Source organism: Scyliorhinus canicula, chromosome 3, assembly GCF_902713615.1.
Source record: "Scyliorhinus canicula chromosome 3, sScyCan1.1, whole genome shotgun sequence".
In the NCBI taxonomy this organism is placed as follows: Eukaryota; Metazoa; Chordata; class Chondrichthyes; order Carcharhiniformes; family Scyliorhinidae; genus Scyliorhinus; species Scyliorhinus canicula.
In genome coordinates, this window is record NC_052148.1 from 118726215 (window position 1) to 118746702 (window position 20488).

General features: G+C 48.4%; 1 protein-coding gene across 2 annotated transcripts in view; it reads left to right on the forward strand.

Annotated features, from left to right (window-relative positions):
* The window catches only part of LOC119963724, a 181302-nt gene that overhangs the window by 32951 nt on the left and 127863 nt on the right, over positions 1-20488 (forward strand). For both annotated transcript variants that reach the window (XR_005460140.1, XM_038793033.1), the window contains exons 6-8: positions 3211-3373; positions 10586-10669; positions 11837-11901. Coding sequence is in view for 1 of the 2 variants with exons in the window: in XM_038793033.1 (XP_038648961.1) it covers positions 3211-3373; positions 10586-10669; positions 11837-11901 (312 nt within the window). In the remaining variant the exon portion in view is untranslated. The remainder of the gene's footprint in view (positions 1-3210; positions 3374-10585; positions 10670-11836; positions 11902-20488) is intronic.

The following is a 20488-nucleotide window of genomic DNA, read 5'->3' on the forward strand; positions in this document are numbered from 1 at the left end:
AAATGGACAGTACGAGCTTCTACAGATATGTGAATAAGGTATGAGTTAACAAAATGAGTGCAGGTCCTACAGAAAGTGCTTCTGGGGAATTGATGGTGGAAAGGAGGGCAGTGGCGGCTGAAAAAATAGGTATTTTACATCAGTCTTTACTGTAGAGAATACAAGTAACATTCTAAAAATAAATAAATAATAGTAATAATCTTTAATAGTCTCACAAGTAGGCTTACATTAACACTGCAATGAAGTTACTGTGGAAAGTCCCCTAGTCGCCACATTCTGGCGCCTGTTCGGGTATACAGAGGGAGAATTCAGAATGTCCAATTCACCGAACAAGCATGCCTTTCTGGACTTGTGGGAAAACACCGGAGCACCTGGAGGAAACCCACACAGACACGGGGAGAACGGAATCAGGAAATGGAAGGGTTAGGTGGATTGGCCATGCTAAATTGCCCGTAGTGTCCTAAAAAGTAAGGTTAAAGGGGGGTTGTTTGGGTTACGGGTATAGGGTGGATACGTGGGTTTGAGTAGGGTGATCATTGCTCGGCACAACATCGAGGGCTGAAGGGCCTGTTCTGTGCTGTACTGTTCTATGTTCTATGTTCTAAAGGAGGGAGGAACTCAGGAAAATTACAATCATCATGGAAATGGTACTGAGCAAATTGTTGGATTTTGGGCTAACAAATCCCTAGGTCTGGAGGGACATCACCCTAAGGTTTTGAAAGAAGTTGCTAATGAGATAGTTGATGCGTTTGTTTGAATTTTTCCTAAATTTGGGGATTGGAAGATAGCAAATGTAACCATTTTATTCAAAAAGGGAGGGGGACAGAAAGCAGAACACTATAGGGCAGTCATAGGAAAAATATTCAAAATCATTATTAAAGATGTTATAGCAGGACACTTGGAAAAATTCAGGGCAACCAGGCAAAGTCAACATGGTTTTGTGAGAGGGGAATCATGTTTAACCAATTTATTGGAGTTCTTTGAATGAGGCACAAGTGCTGTTGGTAAAGGGGAACTGGTGGATGTACTGTACTTCGATTTCCAGAGACATTTGATATGGTGCCACATCAAAGGTTATTGCAGAAATTAAAAGCTCATGGTGTAGGGGGTAACATATTGCCATGGATAGAACATTGGCTAGCTGTGAGTAAGCAGAGAGTTGGCATAAATGGATCTTTTTCGGGTTGGCAGGATATGACGAGCGGTTTGCCACAGGAATCAGTTCTTGGGCCTCATATTTTAGAATTTATATAAATGACTTGGATGAAGACACTAAAGGGATGGTTGCTAAATTTTCTGCTGGCACAAAGGTAAGTTGGAAAGTGAGTTGTGAAGATGATGTAAGGAGGCTACAAAGGGACATAGATGGGTTTGGTGAGTGGGCAAAAATCAGGCAAATGGAGTATAATGTGGCAAAATGTGAAATTGTCCATTTTGGCAGGAAGAATAAAAAATAAGCTTATTATCTAATTGGTGAGAGATTGCAGAGCTCTGAGGTGCTGAAGGATTTGTGTTTCCTAGTGCATGAATCAAAAAAGGCTAGTAGTAAGGTACAGCAAATAATTAGAAAAGCTAATAGAATGTTATTGTTTATTGCGATGGGAATTGATTACAAATGTAGGGCGGTTATCCTTCAGTTGTACTGGGCAATGGTGAGACCACATCTGGAGTAATGTGTACTGTATTGGTCTTCTCAATTAAGGAAAGATATAAATGCGTTTCAAGCAATTTAGAGAAGGTTTACTAGACTGATACCAGGAATGTGTGCGTTGTCTTACGAGAAAATGTTGGAAAGGTTAGGTTTGTATCCATGAGAATTTAGAAGAGTAAGAGGCGATTTGATCAAAACCTTTAAGGTCCTGAGGGGTCAGTGACTTGGTGTTGCTGGGATTCCAGATGGAGTTCCTATACTTCGAGAAAGTCAAGTACACTGTGAGGGGAGTAATCCTGGGGTTCTACCGGAGCTGGCAGCCTTTTAGTGTTTATTTCAAGGAACTGGTCACTGTTAGTTATTAAGGGTGGAGAAGGGAAGGGAGGTGGGGTTAGGTTTTGTGAGGGATTATTTTATGTGTTTTGTTTTATGCATGTAATTATGTTAACTCTTGTTATTTTGTATTGTATAATGTGAAAAATGTGCATAAAATATTTTTAAAAAAGGTTTGCAAGGTGTATTGGCAGGGTGGATGTGGAGAGGATATATCCTCTCGTGTGATAATATAGGACTAGGAGCCACTGTTTAATAATAATCTTTATTAGTGTCACAAGTAGGCTGACATTAACACTGCAGTGAAGTTGCTGTGAAAATCCCCTAGTCGCCACACCCCAGCGCCTGTACGGGTACACTGAGGGAGAATTCAGAATGTCTAAATCACCTAACAGCACGTTTTTCGGGACTTGCGGGAGGAAATTGGAGCACCCGGAGGAAATCCAGGCAAACGTGGAGAGAATATGTAGGCTCCGCACAGACAGTGACCCAAGCTGGGAATCGAAACTGGGGCTTTAGAGCTGTGAAGCAACAGTGCTAACTATTGTGCTACCGTGCCATCTTAAAATCAGGGTTACTCTTTTAAGACAGAGATGAGGAGAATTTCTTTCTCTCAGATGGACGTGAGTGTTCGGAAGTCTCGTCCTCAAAAGGCAATGGAAGCAGAATCTTTAAGTATGTTTAAGGCAGATAGATTCTTGAGAAGTGAAAGGTTATTGGGGGAAGGCAGGAATATTGGGTTGACATCAACCATGATCTTATTGAATGGCCGGCTCCTGCCCCTAACTCGCATATAGGTATGTAACTTGACAACATAAACTGGATCCGCTTTCTCTCTCTACTTTACAGCTTTCATTCATAAGAATATTTTGATTTCTTACAGGTGGTGGTAAAGAGGCTAAGGCTGGAAAAAAATCAGTGCTTGTGGCAGAACATCAATGTCAGAATCATGACCTGTATGCACTTGAAAGCACCATTTCCCTCCCACTGACTTTCATGGTTAACTTTATCTGATTGGGTTTTAGAATGAGTCATGCCCTGCTGAAGGTTTAGGGTTATTTGATGTTGACTAAGTCATGAACCTGGTCAAATTGTAGGCTTATTTTAGTACCAAAGACACAGAACGATGAAATGTTTTTCCTTATTGATTGTGATCTATCATTGGAGAGATAGACAGGACTGAGGCTCCATTGAAGTATTCAACATATGCTTTCTATTCTCTTTAGATATGAAGCCAAAACAATGGTAGTGCGAAAAGGCCATCAACCGGAAGCATGTTATTTTCTACTCACTGGTGAACTAGTAGCTACATTGAGTGACAGCTGTTCAGAAAATCAAAATCACCTCACTGAAGTTCTGAATGAAATTCAGGAGGGTGACTTGTTTGGGGTAAGATTCTTTGTACTAAACGCCAAATGTGTCTTGTGAAAAAAGATACGACTGCTCATGCTTTCTATTTGCATACTTACCTTCTGTTGCCATGTTTTGTCACGATTTTTGTCTCAATTCTTTCCCATTGTAATTTTCTAAGTCTTTGGGCGCAATTCTCTGGAAATATTACGAAGTGTGGTAGCGAGTGGGAATTGCCGCGAACTTCCCAGCGCTCGGCCCAGTGAGATCGGCAACACAATTCAATATTAATTGGTCCACTTAATGAGGCCTCACCGGCTTCTTTTCACAAATGAAAGCTCGCCAGCCGGATGCCGGTACCACGCTCGCCAGTCCTCCGCTAACAAGGTCGAGCTGCACTTGCTCAGCCAGCTCGCAATAATGGCGCTGAGGAGACCAGCCACAAGATTTGGGGACGCTGATCTGGGGAGGCTGCCAGACGCCGTGGAGGCTAGGAGGGATGTCCTAAGCCGGATCTTATGGAGGGGAGGAAGGCTGATATCTTGGCCTTCGCCTCACTGATTGCATGGCGGCGAATTTTGGTGGAGTGGCGGTTGGCATTGCCACCGGGAATAGCGGCATGGTTAGGCGACCTGTACAACTTCTTGCAATTAGAGAAGATAAAGTATGAGTTAAAGGGCTCTTCAGGGGGGTTTGAGGAAAGGTGGGGGATGTTTTTAAGGGGCTGTTCGTCACGCGGGGGAGGGTGAAAAAGGGGAAAAATCTGTACAAATCATATTGTTGGGAAGTATGTTTCCCGGGGTGTTTATTCGCTGTAACCTGTTCTGATACATGTCTGTAACAAAATAAAAATACATTTAAAAAAAAAAGGAGGGATGTCCTGTTCCCTCGAGGGTCCAGGAGAGTCAGCCATAGGGCAGCAAGTGCTGCCTGGGATGAGGTGGCAGCAGCTGTGACCTCGGGAATGTGACCAGGGGGACTGGTCATCAGTGCTGAAAAAAGGTCAATTACCTACACGGGGTGTGGTGAATTCATACTGTATTGTAATTCACACGTATTGCATTGCATTGTATTATGTCCTTGTGGGCTCTGTATGTGAGCCGTTGCACGGCTCTGCCCATAGGGGGAGATGAGGAGCTTGTACAGGGCTCCACCCTTGGCTCCGCCCATGGCCCCTCCCACTACCGGAAGTATAAAGTGCTGCAGCCGTAAGCCTGCTCTCAGTTCCTCTGGAGGCCGGAGAATCGCACCCTTTATTTGGGATGGATTTGACCTGTGTAAACTTATTAATCAATTGCATTATCTGGCTGCGAGACTCTACCATACGGGAGTGCTTTCTGAAGATATTTTCGCACAACTGGTCTTCAGTAATTGCAATTGGGATGTCCAAAATAAGGATTAAGCAAATTGTAAAAGTCAAAAAATTACATATTTCCCAATAAATTGATTACATTAATGTACATTTATTTTGCATCATTTAATGTTTAGCTCAAGACTTCAATCTGTCGAGTGGCTAAACTTTATTTTTGTTCTCAGCTTTTTTAAAAACTTTAGAAGCCCGATTATTTTTGTCTAATTAGGGGGCAATTTAGCATAGCCAATTCACCTACCCTGCACATCTTTTTGGCTTGTGGGGGTGAAACCCACGCAGACATGGGGAGAATGGGCAAACTCCACACGGATAGGGATTGAACCCGGGTCCTTGGCGGAGTGAGGCAGCAGTGCTAACCACTACACCACTGTGCTGCCCTATTTTTGTGCTAAGCAACTAAGCATGTCAAGATTGCCAAGATGCACTAAAATTGCTAGACTATTGTTCCTTAACCTCTTACACAAAGGGGTTTTGCTTCAAATAATTTTGTAAAACCATATGCTTTAAGAACATAAGAACTAGGAGCAGGAGTAGGCCATCTGGCCCTTTGAGCCTGCTCCGCCATTCAATGAGATCATGGCTGATCTTTTGTGGACTCAGCTCCACTTTCCAGCCCGAACACCATAACCCTTAATCCCTTTATTCTTCAAAAAACTATCTATCTTTACCTTAAAAACATGTAATGAAGGAGCCTCAACTGCTTCACTGGGCAAGGAATTCCATAGATTCTCAACCCTTCGGGTGAAGAAGTTCCTCCTAAACTCAGTCCTAAATCTACTTCCCCTTATTTTGAGGCTATGTCCCCTAGTTCTGCTTTCACCCGCCAGTGGAAACAACCTGCCCGCATCTATCCTATCTATTCCCTTCATAATTTTTAATGTTTCTATAAGATCCCCCCTCATCCTTCTAAATTCCAACGAGTACAGTCCCAGTCTACTCAACCTCTCCTCATAATCCAACCCCTTCAGCTCTGGGATTAACCTAGTGAATCTCCTCTGCACACCCTCCAGTGCCAGTATGTCCTTTCTCAAGTAAGGAGACCAAAACTGAACACAATACTCCAGGTGTGGCCTCACTAACACCTTATACAATTGCAACATAACCTCCCTAGTCTTAAACTCCATCCCTCTAGCAATGAAGGACAAAATTCCATTTGCCTTCTTAATCACCTGTTGCACCTGTAAACCAACTTTCTATGACTCATGCACTAGCACACCCAGGTCTCTCTGCACAGCGGCATGCTTTAATATTTTATCGTTTAAATAATAATCCCGTTTGCTGTTATTCCTACCAAAATGGATAACCTCACATTTGTCAACATTGTATTCCATCTGCCAGACCCTAGCCCATTCACTTAACTTATCCAAATCCCTCTGCAGACTTCCAGTATCCTCTGCACTTTTCGCTTTACCACTCAACTTAGTGTCATCTGCAAACTTGGATACATTGCCCTTGGTCCCCAACTCCAAATCATCTATGTAAATTGTGAACAATTGTGGGCCCAACACAGATCCCTGAGGGATACCACTAGCTACTGATTGCCAACCAGAGAAACACCCATTAATCCCCACTCTTTGCTTTCTATTAATTAACCAATCCTCTATACATGCTACTACTTTACCCTTAATGCCATGCATCTTTATCTTATGCAGCAACCTTTTATGTGGCACCTTGTCAAAGGCTTTCTGGAAATCCAGATATATCACATCCATTGGCTCCCCGTTATCTACTGCACTGGTAATGTCCTCAAAAAATTCCACTAAATTAGTTAGGCATGACCTGCCCTTTATGAACCCATGCTGCGTCTGCCCAATGGGACAATTTCTATCCAGATGCTGCGCTATTTCTTCCTTGATGATAGATTCCAGCATCTTCCCTACTACCGAAGTTAAGCTCACTGGCCTATAATTTCCTGCTTTCTGCCTACCTCCTTTTTTAAACAGTGGTGTCACGTTTGCTAATTTCCAATCCACCGAGACCACTCCAGAGTCTAGTGAATTTTGGTAAATTATCATTAGTGCATCTGCAATTTCCCTAGCCATCTCTTTTAGCACTCTGGGATGCATTCCAAAAGGGCCAGGAGACTTGTCTACCTTTAGCCCCATTAGCTTGCCCATCACTACCTCCTTAGTGATAACAATCCTCTCAAGGTCCTCATCTGTCATAGCCTCATTTCTATCAGTCACTGGCATGTTATTTGTGTCTTCCACTGTGAAGACCGACCCAAAAAACCTGTTCAGTTCCTCAGCCATTTCCTCATTTCCCATTATTAAAACTCCCTTCTCATCCTCTAAAGGACCAATATTTACCTGAGCCACTCTTTTTTGTTTTATATATTTGTAAAAACGTTTACTGTCTGTTTTTATATTCTGAGCAAGTTTACTCTCATACTCTATCTTACTCTTCTTTATAGCTTTTTTAGTAGCTTTCTGTTGCCCCCTAAAGATTTCCCAGTCCTCTAATATCCCAGCAATCTTTGCCACTTTCTATGCTTTTTCCTTCAATTTGATACTCTCCCTTATTTCCTTAGATATCCACGGTCGATTTTCCCTCTTTCTACCGTTCTTCCTTTTTGTTGGTATAAACCTTTGCTGAGCACTGTGAAAAATCGCTTGGAAGGTTCTCCACTGTTCCTCAACTGTTCCACCATAAAGTCTTTGCTCCCAGTCTACCTTAGCTAGTTCTTCTCTCATCCCATTGTAATCTCCTTTGTTTAAACACAAAATACTAGCATTTGATTTTACTTTCTCACCCTCCATCTGTATTTTAAATTCCACCATATTGTGATCGCTCCTTCCGAGAGGATCCCTAACTATGAGATCATGAATCAATCCTGTCTCATTACACAGGACAAGATCTAGGACCGCTTGTTTCCTCGTAGGTTCCATTACATACTGTTCTAGGAAACTATCGCGGATACATTCTATAAACTCCTCCTCAAGGTTGCCTTGACCAACCTGGTTAAACCAATCGACATGTAGATTAAAACCCCCCGTGATAACTGCTGTACCATTTCTACATGCATCAGTTATTTCTTTGTTTATTGCCTGCCCCACCATAACGTTACTATTTGGTGGCCGATAGACTACTCCTATCAGTGACTTTTTCGCCTTACTATTCCTGATTTCCACCCAAATGGATTCAACCTTATCCTCCATAGCACCGATGTCATCCCTTTATTGAGTTAAAATGTGTAATGAGCATACAATTACAGTAGAAAACTTGAAATAGGCAGTTTCCATTCTAAATGTGAAATAAGAATTTATATAAGGGGGCACAGTGGCACAGTGATTACTACCTCACAGCGCCAGGGACCGGGGTTTGATTCCGGCTTTGGGTGACCGTGTGGTGTTTGCACATTCTGCCCGTGTCTGCGTGGGTTTCTTCTGGGTGCTCCGGTTCCTCCCACAGTCCAAATATGTGTGGGTTAGGTGGATTGGCCATGCTAAATTGCCCCTTAGTGCCCAAAGATGTGCAGGTTAGGTTATGGGGATATGGCAGGGTGGACAAGGGAGGCACCTGGGTTGAATGCTCTTTTGGAGGGTCGGTGCAGAGTCGATGGGTTGAATGACCTCCTTTTACACTGTAGGGATTCTATAAAAATAAGGGTACATTAAAAAAAGACAAATCCATGAATTTAAAATTGGCTGTGAATTATTTTGCAATTTTTAATAATTATTCTCTGACCTCTAATCCCACGTTAGGTGTAGTCTAAATTTTGGAGGAATTGGGGGGGGGGGGGGTGGGCGGCACGGTGGCACAGTGGTGAGCACTGCTGCCTCACAGCTCCAAGGATGCGGGTTCAATTCCGGCCTTGGGTGACAGTCTGTGTGGAGTTTGCACTTTCTCCCTGTGTCTTTGTGGGTATCCTCCAGGTGCTCCGGTTTCTTCCCACAGTCCAAAGATGTGTAGGTTAGGTGGATTGCCCTTCAGTGCCCAAAAGGTCAGGTGGGGTTACTGGGTTATGGGTATAGGCTGGAGGCATGGGCTTAAGTAGGGTGCTCTTTCCAAGAGCCAATGCAGACCCGATGGGCTGAATGGCCTCCTTCTGCACTGTAGGAATTCCATGATTCTATGGGATTCTATGAATTTAATACATGTGGCAGTGCTGGAGAGCTAGTGACAACCCTGCCACAGCTATTCTATACCACTGACCTGATTTAGTGCCACTAAGGCACTTCCCTGGTCAGAGTCAGAATCTTCGTTATCCACAAAAGGAACAAATTTCCTGCCCTAAGAATTGATAGTAAATCACAGGCAGTGCTGGTGGTGCTCTCCAATACTTGCAGCACCAATGGGAGCTGTGACCACTATTGGTACTGCAGTAGGCGCAGGCAGAGGATTGATTTTGCAGTCCCAGATATAAGGTTAATGGGGTGGGTTGGTCAGAGCCACCTTGTCTGTCCCCAGCAAGGTGGGGGAGGGGGCAGGTATTTAGAGCGGGTGGGGAACTTTGGGCGGAATTCTCCGCTCCCGACGCCGGGTGGGAGAACCGTGGGAGGGCCGGGCGACTCACGACACGCCCCCCTGGCGCCCCGCGATTCTCCCACCCCCCGCTCGGAAGAATCGCCGCTCGCCGTTTTTCACGGCGACCGGAGATTCTCCAGTCCGGATGGGCCGAGCAGCTTGCCGTTCCCGACCGGTTCACGACGGCGGCCACCACACTTGGTGGCTGCCGTCGTGAACATGGGCGCCAAAGTGCCGTTTGAAGCTTGTGGAGTGAAGTAGAGGGGAGTGAGCACCACGGCCGTGCTCGGGAGGGGACTGGCCCGCGATCGGTGCCCACCGATCGTTGGATCGGCGTCTCAAAGGGACGCGCTCTTTCCCCTCCGCCGCCCCGCAAGATCAAGCTGCCACGTCTTGCGGGGCAGCGGAGGGGAAGACGGCAACCGCGCATGCGCGGGTTTGAGCCGTCAGCCGTCGTGACGTCAGCCGCGCATGCGCGGGTTGGAGCCGGCCAACCTGCGCATGCGCGGCTGACGTCACTTAGGTGCCGCGGTCGCGTCATTCTCGGCGCGCCGCCTTGACGCAAGCGTCAAGTCCCGGCGGTCGTGAGTTACGGAACGCCGCTCCTAGACTCCGGGGGGGGGGGGGGGTGAATAAGGTGAGAGGAGCGGCCTCCGAGGCCGTTGTGAAACTCGGCCGAGTTCATGACGGCCTTCCCGATTTATCGCGGGAGCGGAGAATTCCGCCCGTTACATGTGGGCTGCCCATGCCTCTGGAATGTGTCCCCATTTGGCATTGGCTCCCCAAATATGAGAACCCCCCCCCCGATCAACAGGCTGTAGGACACCTGCCAGAATTTACCCGGTTAAATGTCAGTAGCGGTGCGATGAGGTCTTTAAGTGGTCCTTAAGTGGAAAGGCTTCCCATCCTGGATTTAATCGGCGTGATTTGGGAAGGCAATAGGGTGTCCACCCTACTCCTTCTCTGGATTAAACAGGCCCCTCTGCCTCCCAACCTGTCTCCAGGGGAGAATAAAATTCTGTCCTATGTCTTGAATCTCCACATGGGCTGCCATGGAAGAATCCACTGCAGGTCGAATATCTCACACCGCATATGGGCCTCGGCCTACTTACACTGCAGTGGCCTAGGTCTAGGTTAGCTGTCTCCAAAGTAAATAAAACGGCTAGAAAAGTAAAATGTATCACTAAATAATAAAACTTGTGTGTGGATGGCCATGTTCCTGTCGGCTTGGGTCACAGAGTTCACGAGCGAAACATTCAGAAAGTGTGCTATTTTTAAATGTGTTCAGTTTTCGGATTTACAGATTAAAGCGTACTCAACCTGTAATGTCATTTGTTAAAAACAAGAACAAATTAAAACTTATCAACATAATAGTTGAAGGTTTAGGCCTTTTCTCAATTTTTATTTTTCAGGATGCTGCACTTTTAACCAACACAAAACGGCCTGCTACCATTTTGTGCAAGACCAATGCAGAACTTTTGCTGATAAACAAAGAGGTGTGTGCTAGAATTGGCGTGCTATAGTTACCAGAGACTGGCAATGATGCAAAAACATTACATCATTGTCAGAATTCCTCTGCTCACAGTCTTATTGAACTATTGAAGTGTTCTAAACTAAAAAATATGCTCCGTACCTGGTGCTGATCATAAAGATATCTGATGTTCCAGTAGCTAATTAGACAGAAGGTATGCTCCTGTTTCCTGGAGACCTCTAACAACAAACATAAATAATTACTGACTAAAAGTAACACATCCATCAGTCTTTAAAGAAATCTGTGTGTTATCCACAGCGTCTATTTATCTAAGGTATAATGGCTGTGGAACGTTTCTGTGCCAACTACAAATTATTTCTCAATTAAACGTGCACCAATTATCTTGCAAATATTAATCCTTCAGTGCGAATGCCAGGAAGAACAATAAATAGCTGACGTCAGAGGTTGCAGGATTACAAAATATATTTTCCCATTCTAAATGGATGTGTGGACACACAATGGATCCAATTTCTTTGAGCTCCATCTGCTTCATGGTCATAAATTTGGTGGAAACTCTGTCAACGTGCTGAACCAGGATTTAGGATACTCTTTTAACAAAGTTGTGGTGGCAGCAGAGGATAAGGCCCATGGAAATACTTTCTTAATATATGATTCAATAACTTGTACTTCAGATTGGCAAAATTATTAGAAATGTGACAAACTTGGTGCTCACTGCAAGGTGTCATGTAGCTCCCTAGTTCAGCGTCATAAAAACCATCCTGTAACCACCTTCTTATACTTGCTTCCTCTGGATTTCAAATTCCAAAGAAGGTGCGGCAGATATTAGTTTCCAATCTGATGAAGTGATGTTCGGATTTGGTTGCACGATCATTGTTACTAATGGTGTGCCAAAGTACAATTCCCATTTCAAATTTGTGAGATTCTCTAAATGCAGAATAATTGAATCTTTTATCAAATCATATTAACACACCAGGGTGTAGAATTGCAGATAACAGTCGAAAGCCAATAATCAAAGAAAAGTATACAACAACTAAACAGACTGTATTAAGAACTCTAAACCACCGCGGCTAGTTCACGAGTATGTATGAGATTAATGGTACAAATAAAAGTTAAATGATATTTTTAATTCTTTAAATACCCTTTTTCATCATCATTTATTTTAAATTCTCAGGATTTTGAATCTGTACTGGCTGGGTTTCTCCAGGAGCGCTATCACGCAGTCACCGATTTACTGAGGTACTGTAAAATTTTAATTCAATAAAATATTGCACAATTGGGCCAGCTATGACAAATCTTGAGGTGAATGATATTAATTAAACTTTTTGGGAACGGTTTAACTAAATGGGAACAAAGTTCCATAGCGAGCTGTTTAGCCGTGAGTTTCCCAGCGCTTGCAGTGATGAGAAACACAATTCGGGTTAGATCGGGGCTTCAGCAGGGAACATGCAGCCTAAGCCACACATTGCCCCATTTTCTTCACTGAGGAGCTCCGCTCGTCAGAACTCCTCAGTGTAGAAAATGGCGTCCCAATCTCTGGAGCCCTCGATGTGACCCACGACTCCCCCCCCCCCCCCCCCCCCCCCCCCCCTCTCCACAAGCTCCAACTCACTATGATGGGCTCCTGGCACCCTCCCAACAGATACGCAGGGTACCCCAGCCCAATTGGCACCTCAGCAGTGCCAACCTGGTACCCTGGAAGTGCCCCTGCCAGTGCCATCTGGGCACCATGGCAGTGCCAGGCTGGCACCCATGTGGCACTATCAGGGTGCCAGTCTGGTAGTGCCCAGGTGGCACCACCCTTCGCAGAGGGCATGCACCTGGGTGGCTCCAATCCCCTGCAGGACCTCCACAAGTGCCGTCCTGTCTGGTCCCCATCTATGACCTGCACAGAACGCTGCTTTGTGAGGCCTCTGACGCAAAGGGGTTAGATTCCAATGCCTCAGGTGCTGGGAAACTGCACATTACAGTGAGACTAGCTGTCTCGCTCTAATATGCAGATCTGCCAAGAAGTGATCCTGCCCACAATGGGCGGAATTGACATGGCAACATCTCGCGAGATCGCGTTGGATCTCGTGAGGCATTGCGGGCCAGGTAGATCCTGGGAGAGGGGTTTCCCGGCTTCTAACGGCTACATTGCACTGTGGCACGCTGCTTTTCGAGCCATTATCTCTTCACTGACATTGTACTGATGCCATAAACTGCTGGAATGTCAATAGGAAAATGGTGCAGTGATTTAACATTGGTTTGGGACTGATGCGCTAACAATTGCACACAGAAACACGAAACGGTACAAAAGAGGCTTTATTACCGTGAGATGTTATTCCCGCAACTGCAGCTGTAAAATGGCAGCTCAGGAGATCTCATCGATATTTATACTGCTCCCTGTGGGCGGAGCTAGCCAGCAGGCGCTTACCGACAAACCTGTAGTAGCAGGTACTATTGTACATCCCCTAATAGAGGCACATACATATATATACAGTGGTGGATTACCACATTCACCCCCTGTTAAGAATGAGTCCGGTGGGGTGACGTGAAACTATAATACATAAGCAGTGATTTATTTACAGAGGGGGGGGAGAGAAAAAAAATCAGGTGTCCATCTTGCAACCCGGTGCCCGTCATAGGTTGAGTCTGTCCGGTGGTCTGACGGTTCGTTGAGAGCAACACAGCAGTGGTGGCGACGTCTGCACAGGTGGTGTCGGTGTTGGCGGCATCGGTGGTGGCGGTGTTGGTGCTGGCCAGTGACGGGATGATTCCGGGAGTGTGCCCAAATCTTCCATGTCCTCTAGTGTGGGCAGAGGAACGAGGGATGGACCTGGTGGGGCTGATGTTGGGGGCGCTGGGGAAAAGGAGGGTGGCGCGTGGGTGGGGAGGCGTGTGGGCATGGGATCGGCACCCGAGGGAGCCAGGTCCCTGAGCGAGAATGTATCCTGGCGGCCGTCGGGGAACTCCACGTAGGCATACTGGGGGTTCGCGTGGAGCAGGTGTACCCTGTCCACCAGAGTGTCTGCCTTGTAGAGTCTGACATGCCTACGAAGTAGAACGGGCCCTGGAACTGCGAGCCACGTCGGGAGCGACACCCTGGATGTAGACTTCCTAGGGAAGGTAAAAACACGTTCATGGGGTGCGTTGTTAGTAGCGGTGCACAGCAGTGACCGAATGGAGTGGGGCGCATCAGGGAGGACCTGCTGCCAGCGAGCGGCTGGGAGGTTCCTGGACCGTAGGGCCAGCTGGACGGCCCTCCATACGTCCCGTTCTCCCTTTCTACCTGCCCGTTTCCCCGGGGGTTGTAGCTGGTCGTCCTGCTGGAGGCGATACCCCTGCTGAGCAGGAACAGACGCAGCTCATCGCTCATGAATGAGGATCCCCTGTCACTGTGGATGTAGTCGGGGAAACCGAACAGAGCGAATATGGAATCGAGGGCCTTAATGACGGTGGCAGACGTCATATCCGGGCAGGGGATGGCGAAGGGGAACCTAGAGAATTCATCGACCACACTCAGGATGTAGGTGTTGCGGTCGGTGGAAGGGAGGGGCCCTTTGAAATCCATGCTGAGGCGTTGAAAGGGGCGGGGCGCTTTCACCAGGCGCGCACGGTCTGGCCGGTAGAACTGCGGCTTGCACTCCGCGCAGACCTGTCAGTCTCTGGTGACTGTCCGTACTTCCTCGACGGAGTAGGGCAGATTGCGGGCTTTGATTAGGTGGTACAAACGAGTGACCCCCGGATGGCAAAGGCTCTCGTGCAAGGCACGGAGCTGGTTCACTTGTGGTTCACCAGGGCAATGTCTCATCTACTGCGTGCATACCGGCCTTGGCTATGTCTGAGCAAATATGGGCGAAGGCCTGTTGTGCCTCGGCCGCAAGGGGAAATTGCGTGGACTGGATCAGTGGGCGGGCCTTGTCCGCGTATTGGGGGACCGACTGGGCGTAGTAAGAAAAGAACCCCAGGCATCGTTTGAGATCCTTGGAGCAGTGGGAAAGGGGATGCTCCATGAGGGGGCGCATGCGGTCGGGATCGGGCCCCAGTAGTCCATTTTGGACTACGTAGCCGAGGTTGGCTAAGCGGTCTGTGCTGAATACGCACTTCTCCTTGTTATAAGTGAGGTTGAGGAGAGATGCGGTGTGGAGAAATTTGGCGATGTTGGCGTCATGGTCCTGCTGGTCGTGGCCGCAGATGGTGACATTATCTAAGTATGGAAATGTGGCCCGGAGTCCATACCGGTCAACCATTCGGTCCATTTCGCGTTGAATGACCGAGACCCCCGTTAGTGACGCCGAAGGGAACCGTAAGGAATTGATACAGGCGACCGTCCACCTCGAAGGCAGTGTAGGGACAGTCAGACTTACGAATGGGGAGCTGATGGTAGGTGGATTTCAGGTCAATTGTTGAGAAGACCCGGAACTGTGCAATCTGATTGACCATATCAGAAATGCGAGGCAGGGGGTACACGTCGAGCTGCGTGTACCGGTTGATGGTCTGACTGTAGTCCACGACCATCCTGTGCTTCTCCCCAGTTTTAACCACCACCACTTGGGCTCTCCAGGGACTGTTGCTGGCCTCGATAATACCCTCCCGAAGCAGCCGCTGGACTTCGGACCTGATGAAGGCCTTGTCCTGAGTGCTGTACCTTCTGCTCCAGGTGGCGACAGGTTTGCAATCTGCAGATTGGCAAAGAGGGAGGGAGGGCCAACCTTGAGGGTCGTGAGGCCGCAAATGGTGAGTAGGGGTAGGGGTCCGCTGAATTTGAGCGTGAGGCTCTGGAGGTTACATTGGAAGTCCAGTCCCAGTAAAAGTGTCGCACAGAGGTTGGGGAGAACGTACAGGCGGAAACGGCTGAATTCCACGCCTTGCACGGTGAGTCTGACCAGACAGAAGCCCCGAATCGGGACAGAGTGGGATCCGGAGGCCAGGGAGAACCGCTGGTTGGCGGGATGGACCGCGAGGAAGCAGCGCCTTACCGTGTCCGGATGAATGAAGCTATTGGTGCTCCCGGAGTCAAGTAGGCAGTAGGTCGCGTGGCCGTTGATGAGCACCGTCGTTGAAGCGGTAGCCAGGTTGCGAGGACGGGATTGGTCGAGCGTCATGGAGGCGAGTAGCGGGCGATCGTCCGAAGAGTCCGAAGATCCCGATGCGTAGCGGCAGCGACCCGGGTCCCGTGATCCAGTCCCGAGGGGAGGACAAAATGGCGGCGTCCGGAGTACATGCGGGGAAGAAAATGGCGCGCCCATGCAGCGCACGTTGTTGAGGCAGGGCCAGATGACACAACCATGGGGCGCACGTTGATGGGGCGGCGAAAGATGGCGGCGCCCACAGATTGCACGTGGCCCCGGGAGCTGCAGACGGCGGGGCCCATTGTGCGATCGGCTGGGGAGAGGGGGAGAGGTCGGGCGCGAAAGAGGCAAGAGTGCGGGCCTGACACACCACTGTAAAGTGGCCTTTCTTGCCACAAGATTTGCAGGTCGCGGCGTGGGCCGGGCAGCACTGGCGGGGGTGCTTCTGCTGGCCGCAGAAGTAGCACCGGGGACCCCCAGGGTGCGCGGAATGGCGAGTAGCGCAGGCATACTGCACAGGAGCGGCCCCAATCGGGTGGGTTGGTTGCGGGTCCACGAGGGTAGGATGGGTGGGCCGTGCGGTAGGATGAGTGGGCAGGGTAGGATTGCACGTTACGGGAAGCGACCATCATAGAGAGCGCTAAAGTCTTTGTCGCTGCTAGATCGAACGTGGCCCCTTCCAGCAGTCGTTGCCGGATGGGGTCCGATGCAATACCCGTCACAAAAGCATCTCGCATGAGGAGATTCAAATGTTCCGTAGCCGAGACGGCCTGGCACTTGCAGTCCCATACTAGAGGGATAAGGGCCCGCCAGAAGTCCTTAATCGACTCACCCGGTTGCTGGACGTGAGTGGCGAGTACATGCCTCGCAAACAGAGTGTCCGTCGACTGAGCGTAATTCTCTTTGAGCAGTTCCATGGCCCGGGTGTAGGTAGGCACGTCCTGAAGCAGCGGGAACACGCTGGAGCTCAACCTTGAGTAGAGTAGTTGAATCTTCTGAGCTTCCGATGGTGTAGGGTCCGCTGAGGTGATGTAGGCCTCGAAGACAGCCAGCCAGTGGTTAACGTCTTTCCTGGTGTTCGGTGATTGCAGATCCAGCTGCAGGCGGTTGGGTTTAATTCTGATGTCCATGATTTGGGAAATCTCACGGTAATAAATTGATGCGCTAACAATTGCACACAGAAACACGAAACGGTACAAAAGAGGCTTTATTACCGTGAGATGTTATTCCCTCAACTGCAGCTGTAAAATGGCAGCTCAGGAGATCTCATGGATATTTATACTGCTCCCTGTGGGCGGAGCTAACCGGCAGGGGCTTACCGACAAACCTGTAATAGCAGGTACTATTGTTCATCCCCTAATAGAGGCACACACATATATACAGTGGTGGATTATCACAGGGACCTCATACATATTGTTCCAATGGCTCATCTCCTCAATCAGTGAACGACAAGAGAAAAAAAATAAATAGAGTGCATGATGGAGAAGAAAATAGGGTGAAGCGAAATAAACCCTTGGCCAGGATTCTCTGACCCCATGCCGGGTTGGAGAGTCCCCGGGGACACGCGAGAATTGCGCCCCGCCGCCCCGATGCCGGCTTACCGATTCTCTGGCGCCGATTCTCGGGCGTCAGCAGGATCGCCGCCGCGCCGGTCGGGGGCCGTTGAAAGCGACCCCCTCCTGGCAAGTCTCCGGGCCCTGTCGGGCCGAGTGGCCACCAAGTTCGGCTGAGTCCCGCCGGCGTGGGTTACTCAGGTCCCACACGGCGGGACCTGGACTGTGTGTCTGCGGGGGCTGTCCTGGAGGGGGGGTGGGGGTATCTGATCCCGGGGGGTGAGCGCACCACGGTGGCCTGGCCCGCAATCGGGCCTCCCGATCTGCGGGCAGACTGGTTCCGTGGGCCCTATGTTCCTCCGCGCCGGGCACCTGTAGGGCTGCATGATATTGCCCAGGAGCCGGCGTGGAGATGGGAACCCACGCGCATGCGCAAAGTCACGCCGGCCGTTCCGCGCATCATGGCAGCCATTCCATGCATGCGCAGAATCACGCCGGCCATAGCGCGAACATGGGGCGGCCTTTCTGCGCCGGCTGGAGCTGCGGGGACCACTGCGGTGCTGACCTAGCCCCCTCGGAAGGGGAGTATTCCTGATTATCGGGGACCGTTGACGCCGGAGTGCTTGGCGCCGCTTTTCACACCGGCGTCAGAATTTGGCCGCGTGATTGGAGAATCCCGGCCCCAGTTTATATGTGGGTTTCTTCTGGGTGCTCCGGTTTCCTCCCACAGTCTAGGAATGTGCAGGTTAGATGGATTGGCCATGCTAAATTTGCCCCATGATGTCAGATGTGTGGAGTTTAAGTGAGATTGCAGGGTTGTGGGAATGGGGTGGCGGAATGGGCTGGGTGGGAATCTCTTTTGGAGGGTCCGTGCAGACTTGATGGGCTGAATGGTTTCCTTTTACACTGAAGGGATTCTGTCATTCTAAGAAAGAGGGTAGGTTAAGATTTTTAAAAAACAAGACAGAAAGGAAAAAGTAGAAAATTAAAAATAAATCTTGAAAAGTTAATGATTGAACAGCTCTGCAATGTACATACTTTCTTGACTCATGAATCATCAAACCAACCAAATCCATGAGTCTCAGGATCAATGGAATAGTATTTAGCTTATACTGTTGTACTGCTTTCATAGGGACATAGTGATTACTAGATGTGAAAAGATGAGAAAAGGTCTATAAAGTTCACCTGACACCTTCTTAGCAGTTCTGTAATGCAATAAGCTGCAATTGATCGACAAAATACAGTGTCCAGTGGTGGAGAGCTTGAGGTACCAGAGGTGCAAACTCACCATTTTTCCCTGCTATATTTACTACTCAATACTGTATTTCAATATGTTCTTTCCTTAAATAAATCAAATTTGTGTTTCTAAATGTCAGAAGAGCTTTGTGTTCCGAAATTACTGCTAACAGGAATGTGGATGGCAAGACTGGGGCTAGTTTAGCACAGTGGGCTAAGACAGCAGGCTTGTAATGCAGAACAAGGCCAGCAGCGCAGGTCCAATTCCCATACCGGCCTCCCCGAACAGGCACCGGAATGTGGCGACTAGGGGCTTTTCACAGTAACTTATTGAAACCTACTTGTGACAATAAGTGATTATTATATTAAAAGGGCAGCACGGTAGCATAGTGGCTAGCACAATTGCTTCACAGCTCCAGTGTCCGAGGTTCAATTCCCGGCTTTTGCCACTGTCTATGTGGAGTCTGCACGTTCTCCCCGTGTTCCGGTTTCCTCCCACAGTCCAATGATGTGCAGGTTAGGTGCATTGGTCATGCTAAATTGTCCTTAGTGTCCAAAATTGCCCTTAGTATTGGGTGGGGTTACTGGATTATGGGGATCGGGTGGAGGTGTGGGCTTGGGTAGAGTGCCCTTTCCAAGAGCCGGTGCAGACTCGATGGGCCGAATGGCCTCCTTCTGCACTGTAAATTCTATGATTCTATGAACATTTTCTCCCTATATGCTCCATCTGGAACCCTGGCAATTCTCACAGACCATTCCTGGGATTCCAACACTGATCCTGGAGAGTTTGAGGAGTTGGCGGGTGGTGATATAATTTAAGCAACTGTGGTTGGGGCAACATGACTAGAAGTGTATCTCGGATAACCATGAGACGTGAAAGTCAAGCACTTGCGGGGTGTGAGGGAGAAAGCGTGGGCAGTGCTTGTGGGCGGAGGCAGAGGTCCATCCTCAAGGAAAGATGAACTCACATGCCTGTTGACCCTCCCCCTGTACTGGGAATGGATCAGTTTGAAACTCCCAGGATCCTTCCTCCCTCCAAGACCAACTCACCTCAGTAGCCCTGTTAAGGGTGGACAGATCCTCTCAACCACGTAAAGGAATTTGGTAATTCTTGGTGCTGGCTGGGACCTGGCATATCTAAGTTGTGATTTTATTGAAAACCTTTCCTGGAGCTCTTGTGGGAATCCACTGGAACAGCCATGGGATTTCAGCCACAGCATTCTCAAGCTCATTGAGGTGACAATTTATTTATCACCACTAGATGGCACCAAAATACAATGCAATGGCAATATTTTAGCTTTTTTTGTATTTAGTGTCTTTGTTAAATAACTTTACATTGATATTATAGTAATACATGTGTCAGTGTTCTGATCCTTTATGGAGATGTAAAGATCAATGGTCAAGTTATGTGACACATTGTCCCAATTCTGAGCATATATGTTCACGAGTACCACCCACACTCCCTCCAGCTTCCCACTCACCATTATGTACCTACCTGGTCTTTGAGTCCAGCCCTGAGTGGAATACTTGGCTAACCCACCCCTTTCTCAATCCCGTCTAGTCTATAACCTTTAGGTGTGTCTCTTGTAGCATTGCCACGTCCGCCTTCAGCCCCCTCAAATGCGCAAACACCCGAGCCCTCTTGACCAGCCCATTCAGCCCTCTGACGTTCCATGTAATCAGCCTGGTCGAGGGGGCTTCCAGCCCCCCCCCCCCCCCCCCCCCCCCCAGCAACAACACTGGAAACCCAACCCTCCAAGCCAAGCTCCAGCTTAACAACTGCTCACCGCCCACTGCGCTTCCGAGAGTCAGCTGACCCATGCTGACTTGATAGCGCCCGCCCCTGGCACCAAGCGGTCTGTCTCCCCATTGTTCGCTCACCTTTCCCCCCACTTGGACAAACATATTAAAAGCATCGCATTCCCCAGTAAACAAACATCAGGAAAAAAACAGTGAAGAAACAGCCACTTTAGAAAAAAAAAC